Source organism: Coregonus lavaretus (genome assembly GCF_964263955.1).
Source record: "Coregonus lavaretus genome assembly, contig: HAP1_SCAFFOLD_8251, whole genome shotgun sequence".
Taxonomy (NCBI): domain Eukaryota; kingdom Metazoa; phylum Chordata; class Actinopteri; order Salmoniformes; family Salmonidae; genus Coregonus; species Coregonus lavaretus.
In genome coordinates this window covers 13555-22013 of record NW_028164697.1, presented here as the reverse complement: position 1 = coordinate 22013, position 8459 = coordinate 13555, and the positions used below count along the sequence as shown (strand labels likewise).

The window sequence follows — 8459 nt, the reverse complement described above, 5'->3', positions numbered from 1 at the left end:
GTTTGTGTTTGTGTGTCCAGTGTGTGTGTGTGTGTGTGTGTGTGTGTGTGTCCAGTGTGAGTAAGTCTGTGTGTTTGTGTGTGTGTGTGTGTGTGTCCAGTGTGTGTTTGTCCAGTGTGTGTGTGTGTGTGTCCATTGTGTGTGTGTATGTCTAGTGTGTGTGTCTAGTGTTTGTGTGTGTGTCCAGTGTATGTGTGTGTCCAGTGTTTGTGTGTGTGTTTACAGTGTGAGTAAGTCTGTGTGTTTGTGTGTGTGTCCAGTTTGTGGTTGTGTTTGTGTGTGTGTGTGTGTGTGTGTGTCCAGTGTGTGTGTGTGTGTGTTTGTCCAGTGTGTTTGTGTGTGTGTGTTTGTGTGTCTAGTGTGTGTGTGTCCAGTGTGAGTGTGTGTGTCCAGTATGTGTGTGTGTCCAGTGTGTGTGTGTGTTTGTCCAGTGTGTGTGTGTGTCCAATGTGTGTGTGTGTCCAATGTGTGTGTCCAGTGTGAGTGTGTATGTCCAGTATGTGTGTTTGTCCAGTGTGTGTGTGCGTCCTTTGTGTGTATGTGTCCAGTGTGTGTGTGTGTGTGTCCAGTGTGTGTGTGTCCAGTGTGTGTACACACAAACACACTGGACAAACACACACACACACACACACACACACTGGACCCACACACACTGGACAAACACACAGTCTTTATATAACTTAGTCCAAGTGGGGGTCAGAATGTTTGTCTTAACTAGCCAGATAACTCCAACATGTCTGATATGAACATTGACATAAACCCTCTACATACTTGAGTTTCTCCAGTCTGCAGTGTGGATCCTCCAGTCCAGCAGAGAGCAGTCTGACTCCTGTGTCTCCTGGGTGATTGTAGCTCAGATCCAGCTCTCTCAGGTGTGAGGGGTTTGACTTCAGAGCTGAGATCAGAGAAGCACAGCCTTCCTCTGTGACTAGACAGCCTGACAGCCTGCAAAGAGTCAAATCATATTAAAACCACACTGATATTCTTTGGTGGTCAAAATAGTGGCAGTATATTTTTTCAGCATGTTCAGATATATCAGTGTCCTGAAACCTGCTGTCACGGATTCTGCCGAGTCTGCTCCTCCTCCTTGTTCGGGCAGGCTTTGGCGTTCGTCGTCCCCGGAGTACTAGCTGCCACCGTTGAATGTTTCTATGTTTGATTGCTTTTGTCTGTCTATTGCACCTGTGTCCGTTTGTGTTTGATTATGTGTTCTATAAGTTGCCTGTTTTGTATTGGTGGGGTTGTGTGTTGTTATTCGCCTCTCCGTTAGTGCTGCGTGTTTTCTCTGTTTATTGTTTTGTTAGTTTACGCACAGTCTGCGTAATCGCTCGCCTCTGTTTGTTGTTTGAGGCCGTTCATTGTATTGTGCTTGGGTTTGCACTAGTACACGTTGTTGGACTAAGCTTCGGTGTCCTGCGCCTGACTCCCGCACCATATTAACCTCAGCTAGTGACACCTGCCATATCTATTCATAAATGAATGTATCATTATTAGAAATTATCATAATATTGCTTGTACAGAGAAACATGTATAGTACGAATATTTGAGTAGACTGACCAGAGCAGTTTAAAAAGCAGTATCAGTCAAAAGACAGACAGTGAGGTATCAGATTTAGATTGTATTGAGTATACAGTCCACACCATATCTGGTTTGACAAAGATAACATTTTAAATGTGGCTCTATACTCCAGCGTTTTGGATTTGAGATCAAAGGTTTTATATGAGGTGACAGTATATAATGTCACCTTTTATTTGAGGGTATTTTAATACATATCTGTTTCACCATTTAGAAATGAAAGCACTTTATGTATCTAGTCCCCCATTTGAAGAAGTCATAACTATTTTGACCAATTCACTTATAAAGTAGTCAAAAGTTGAGTATTTGGTCCCAAACTCGTTGGTTGTATTTGCAGTTTGTTTTGGTTGTGTTTTGGGTTATGTTTTGTCCAATAGTAACTGAATGGTGGATGATGACTGGAGTAATTTTCTGTCTAAGTGAGTAGATAACATGTTTCTAAACACTACTAAATTAATCCTAATGATGCCATGATTAAGAAAAATCATGAATGAATCATGAATAATAATGAGTGAGAAAGTTACAGAGGCTACAATAAAACATGCTAACCTCTCACCATTACCAATAACAGAGGGGGTATGATCCTTGTTCCTCTGTAACTTTCTCATTCATCATCATTCATGATTCATTCATGATTATTCATAATCATGGTAGCATCCACATGAATGTAGAAGTGTTCAAAAACATCTTCTATTCTTACTGACAATACAAATGAAGTGACTCCAAAATGACAGGACATTATTCACCATTCAGTTTCTATTGGGAAAAACATCATCCAAAACACAACCAAGACAAACTGCAAATGCATTCAACAAGTTTGTAGAATCACAAGCTTGATGTAATCACTGCAGGTAAGGAATATGGGACCAAATACTAAACTTAGGAATACTTTAATACAATATAAGTGAATGTGTCCAAATTATTACGACATATAAAAATTGGAGAAATAGATACATAAAGTGCTTTAATTTCTAAACAGTAACTCAGATATGTATGAAAATATCCTCAAATAAAAGGTGACATTATATACTGTTGCCTAATATGAAACATTCCATCTCAAATCCAAAATGCTGCAGCATAGCACCAAATGTAAAACTGTAAGCTTCACTGTCCAAACAAATATGGTGTGGACTATGTGTGCCTGGTAAACACATGTGGATCTGGTGAACAGTTATTACTTGTTGACCAACTACAGGAATACTGACCTCAGAGTCTCCAGTTTACAGTGGGGATTCCCCAGTCCAGCAGAGAGCAGCTTCACTCCTGAATCCTTCAGGTCATTGTTACTCAGATCCAGCTCTCTCAGGTGTGAGGGGTTTGACTTCAGAGCTGAGACCAGAGAAGCACAGCCTTTCTCTGTGACTCCACAGCCTGACAGCCTGACAGAGAGATCATCATGATTTCACAAACTGTTAATTTAACACCAGTAGTGTAGAAGGACAATGGCAGATGCATTTGGTTTATTCTCTTAAACAACATATAGATTCATCTTCCGTCTCCTAGAATTGTATGGTCATATTGTTATATTAATGTGAACATCAATGCATTTATTCAATATATTTTTCAATAGAATATTATATACATATTATAATACATATTTTACTCTAAACGTAATATTTCTTCCTGATGATTAGTTCTTAAATGTCATTTTATGTACTCACAGAGCAGCTCTGGAGGCTTTGACCACTGGCAGCAGCCTCAGAAGACCTTCCTCTGATCTGGAGTATTTCTTCAGGTCAAACACATCCAGCTCCTTTTCTGAAGTCAGCAACACAAAGACCAGAGCTGACCACTGTGCAGGGGACAGTTCTTCTTCTGAGAGACTTCCTGATCTCAGGTAGCTTTGGATCTCCTCCACTAGAGAATGGTCATTCAGTTCATTCAGACAGTGGAACAGATTGATGCACCTCTCTGGAGAGGGATTCTCCCTGATCTTCTCCTTGATGTACTTGACTGTTTCTTCATGGCTCTGTGAGCTGCTTCTTGTCTCTGTCAGTAGACCTCGTAAGTGCTTCTGATTGGACTCCAGTGAGAGGCCCAGAAGGAAGCGGAGGAACAGGTCCAGGTTTCCTGTCACACTTTGTAAGGCTTTATCCACAGCACTCTTGTAGACGGTAACTTTACGCTTCTGTCTGATCCTCACAGAAAAGTTGCTGGACGTTGATTGAGGTTTGGCCATTAGATTCTCATTGTTGTTGATGAATGAGAGGAACACATATACAGCAGCCAGAAACTCCTGAATGCTCAGATGCACGAAGCAGTACACCTTGTCCTGGTACAGCCCACATTCCTCTTTAAAGAGCTGTGTGCACAATCCTGAGTACACTGAGGCTTCATTGACATCAATGCCAGCCTCTTTCAGGTCTTCTTCATAGAAAATCAGATTGCCATTCACAAGCTGTTGAAAAGCCAGTTTTCCCAGTGACAGAATGCTCTCTTTATTCCAGTGTGGACCTGTCTCTTCTTTCCCAAGATACTTTTCATTCTTCTGTTCGGTATGAAACTCCACAAGGTGTATGAACATCTCAGTCAGAGTCTTGGGCATCTCTTCTCTCTTATGTTTCAGCATGTGTTCAAGGACTGTTGCAGAAATCCAACAGAAGACTGGAATGTGGCACATGATGTGGAGGCTCCTTGATGTCTTTATGTGTGAGATAATTCTGCTGGCCAGGTCCTCATCACTGAATCTCTTCCTGAAGTACTCCTCCTTCTGTGGGTCATTGAACCCTCGTACCTCTGTCACCTGGTCAACACACCCTGAAGGGATCTGATTGGCTGCTGCAGGTCGGGTAGTTATCCAGAGGAGAGCAGAGGGAAGCAGATTTCCCTTGATGAGATTTGTCAGCAGAACATCCACTGAGGTTGACTTTGTGATGTCACAACAAATCTTGTTCTTCTGGAAGTCTAGGGGCAGTCGGCACTCATCCAGACCATCAAAGATGAACAGAACTTTGTACTTGTCGTAGTTGGAGATTCTTGATTCTTTGGTTTCCATTGAGAAGTGATTGAGAAGTTCAATCAAAGTGTGTTTTTCCTTTTTCATCAAATTCAGCTCCCGAAAAGGGAATGAAAATACAAATTGGACATCCTGATTTGCTTTTCCTTCAGCCCAGTCAAGAATGAATTTCTGCACAGAGACTGTTTTTCCAATGCCAGCGACTCCCTTTGTCAGCACAGTTCTGATAAGTTTGTCTTGTCCAGTTAAGGGTCTGAAGATGTCGTTACATTTGACTGCAGTCTCTGGTCTTGCTTGTTTCCTGGTTGTTGTCTCAATCTGTCTCAGCTCATGTTCATTATTGACCTCTCCTTTTCCACCCTCTGTGATGTAGAGCTCTGTGTAGATCTTATTTAGAAGTGTTGGGTTTCCTTGTTTAGCGATCCCCTCAAATACACATTGAAACTTCTTCTTTAGATTAGATTTGAGTTCACGTTGGCAAATCACAGCAAGCTCATCTGAATGAAGAAATAACAGAGAGGATATTAATATTACATATATTTTAATGCCTACAGTATTGTAGGTCTGTGTTATGAACTGACTCTATAAATGTGTAAATGTTTTCATAATGCAATCCACACTGGAGTGACTGATTCTATTATTATAATTTGGTATTACTGATGGTGTCATTAACGTTAATCTCTCTCTCTCTCTCTCAATTAATCAACACACATCCCTGCTGCTACTTGATGACGTCACTAGGTGTTGTGTTAAGGCTGCTACAATATAATTGAGTTACACAGCTACTTTATCTGTACTTTAGCTTCAGCTTTTAAACATTTGTTATAAAACAGCATTCAACATGAGGCAGACAGCTCTTACTTTTCTCCAGTGTGTCAGCAAGCTCCTTCTGGTTCATTTTCCTCAGGAAGTGCAGTGTGATCTTCAGAGCCCCCTCTCTGGCACTGCTCTCCTGCTTCTCATCTTCAGCATCCACCACTTCCTTATCCTGCTTCTGACTCTCAAAGCCTTCTGGGAGTTCTGGACTAAGAATCCTCTTGAACATCTTCAGCTCGTTCTTCACAAATGTCATAATATTCTCTTCAAGCAACTGAAATAAATCAAGTAAATAAGATAAGCAAGAGACTAAATGCTTTCTCATTAACACATGAATGAATGATTGATAGATCAACTTTACTTGAGGTAAACCAAAACAAATGTACATAACAGGACCACATACACTGAATATGGAGGCCAGGTCTGTTTGATGACTCTGGGAAGACTGACCACTGAGAATCTCTGACTCTGATCTCTCCTGTTGGCTATTGTGGACAAAACATCAGATTACATCTCCTCATCCAGGGAGTGCACACACACACACACACACACACACACACACACACACAAACAGAGAGGGAATGTAGTGTTTGTTTAAAATTATTTCAGGACTATGAAAATGGAAAAAATGATTACCCTATGGATTATGAAAACAACAAAAATAAATGGGAAAATGGGAGAGGAGAAATGACTAGAGACAGTGTTGTTTAACTCAATGACCATGACCCATGAGTTCTTCTTACCTTTGTTCAGTAGAAAAGTCTCCCTCTCTAAAGTTTAGAGGTTGACTCATAGACCAGTCACTCTTATTGGACACACAGCTGGGTACAGGGGAGGCTGGTCTCTCCTGCTTGATTGGACTTCAACACAACAGAGACAAACATTACATCTCTCATCTACTCTGAGCTCAGATGGGGAAACAAGAGTTTCGTTCCAAAACGCTATATATCCATTTTCAGAAATGTTGGTCAATTATATTTTATTGTTTGAAGAAATTATGAAAGAGATTGGTGTGTTTTTTACTATCTAATCATGGCATGGGGTTGTTCAATGACAGACATGTATTTGTTTAAAATCTATCACTTGATGGTTTCATTTCAGAGAGACAAATAATCATGTTTTTTTTGCAAAATGCTATATATCTGCCTCACTCTCAGAGAAATAAGTAGTACTGCTAGGTTTTACACAGTAATAATATATCTGCCTCACTCTCAGAGAAATAAGTAGTTCTACTAGGTTTTACACAGTAATAATATATATATCTGCCTCACTCTCAGAGAAATAAGTAATACAGCTAGGTTTTACACAGTAATAATATATATATCTGCCTCACTCTCAGAGAAATAAGTAGTACTGCTAGGTTTTACACAGTAATAATATATATCTGCCTCACTCTCAGAGAAATAAGTAGTACTGCTAGGTTTTACACAGTAATAATATATATCTGCCTCACTCTCAGAGAAATAAGTAGTACTGCTAGGTTTTACACATTAATAATATATATCTGCCTCACTCTCAGAGAAATAAGTAGTACTACTAGGTTTTACACAGTAATAATATATATCTGCCTAGTAGTAGCCGTAACCTTGTTAATAATAAGTTACCTGAGATAAACCTACAGGGTTAACGCTCCCCAAGTAGCTGTTACCTTGTTAATAATAAGTTACCTGAGGTAAACCTATAGGCTTAACGCAGGCAGGTCTCATTGATAACAATAGTGAAGCTGGCATTGTGACGCAGAACAATGGGCTGGGAATAGAACGTTCTGAAGGCGAGTCGGTGTCACGGAGCTCAATAGAACTAATAGGAGCTGGTAGGGTGAAAAATGCCATGAAATAAGGCACGTTGTTTCGCGACTACTTCATAACTAAAGACATAAGGTAATATTATGAAACAAGGCTCCATGGCGGATGCAATGAACTAATTTTTATCAGAAAAAAAACGTTGTAAAAAATAATATTCAAAAGTTCGGTCCTTGGACACAGAGGGGTTAAACACTAAAGTTACTGTCCATCTAGTGAAGAGGAGAACCGGACAGAGGGATGGTAGGTAGCCAGCATCCGTCAACGAGAGAGGGAGAAGCCCTCCACGGTATTTAACAGGTGGAAGAAAGAACCAGGGAGCTCCATCGGTCCACAAGAAATGCAGGCAGCCGGTGATGATGTAGTGGTAGCTAGGATAACTAGGATGCTGCTGGTAGAGTAGCTAGCTTAGCTAGCTGTACCGACTAGCTTGGCTAGCTAGCAGGTCATTCGTCTGTCCCTCGAGGATGATGACGAATCCGGTGAACCACAAGATGAAACAAGGATAGCGAGTGAAAAGGATCTGGCTACACTCATACTGTCACTGACCATTACTCAAAAAAGCAAATTGAACAATAAACTTCGGTGTCACAACACTGTAACGAACTCCGTCGCTGTTCCCCAAGATCACCTCAGCCCACTCTGCGCGTAACTGGACAATATGCTTGGCGCCAAACCGTACGTGGACGCGGACAGTTCCAGAACGCGGACATGAGCAGAGCAACACAATAAACTAAACCACGTCTTTACAGTGGCTTACATTAGTAATATTCCTATTTGTATTATTATGTAAAACAAAAATGTGTTGTTTTTTAAAACAATATTTTGAGATCTGGGCCCATATCCACAAAGCGTCTCAGAGTAGAAAATGGGTCCTCTCTCTCCACAGACAGACTCATTTTAGACCACTGACCCCTAAACTTTATCTTGGCCAGGTCGCAGTTGTAAATGAGTCCCCCAGAGAGACTCATTTTAGAGGCAGGGCCCCCCTCCTCTCTCTCCCCAGACAGACTCATTTTAGACCACTAACCCCTAAACAGAGATACAGCATGTTGGTTGTGGTTAACACAGTGACAACTACTTCTTGAATGTACATCTGCCTCACTCTCAGAGAAATAAGTAGTAATGCTAGGTTTTACACAGTCAAATGTAACAAATAACTACATTTTTTATAAAGAACTGTACACATGATACATTTGTAACATCAATATTAAAAATTGTTTAAAAAAATAAATCCAGTAATATGAGATCTGTAAAACATTTACCTTTGAATGTTTTTGTCCAGGGCCTGGTATCCCAAAAGCATCTTA

At 40.6% G+C, this 8459-nt stretch overlaps 1 protein-coding gene across 1 annotated transcript; it reads right to left on the bottom strand.

The window, feature by feature from the left end:
• Window positions 1-3193: 3193 nt before the first annotated feature.
• On the bottom strand, window positions 3194-5530 carry LOC311116748 (NLR family CARD domain-containing protein 3-like). The gene is made up of 2 exons (XM_084191790.1): window positions 5393-5530; window positions 3194-5028 (listed from the first exon to the last, which is right to left on the bottom strand). The coding sequence occupies exons 1-2, from the start codon at window positions 5427-5429 to the stop codon at window positions 3233-3235; spliced, it is 1833 nt and encodes a 610-aa protein (XP_084047916.1). The 5' UTR covers window positions 5430-5530; the 3' UTR covers window positions 3194-3232.
• Window positions 5531-8459: the final 2929 nt, after the last annotated feature.

Bases quoted from the DNA above. Each gene is read 5' to 3' on its own strand.
- LOC311116748 (XM_084191790.1), bottom strand. From the start codon at position 5,429: ATGAACCAGAAGGAGCTTGCTGACACACTGGAGAAAA. The intron at 5,029-5,392 runs GTAAGAGCTGTC...TTCTTCATTCAG, and splicing joins TGCTGACACACTGGAGAAAA to ATGAGCTTGCTGTGATTTGC.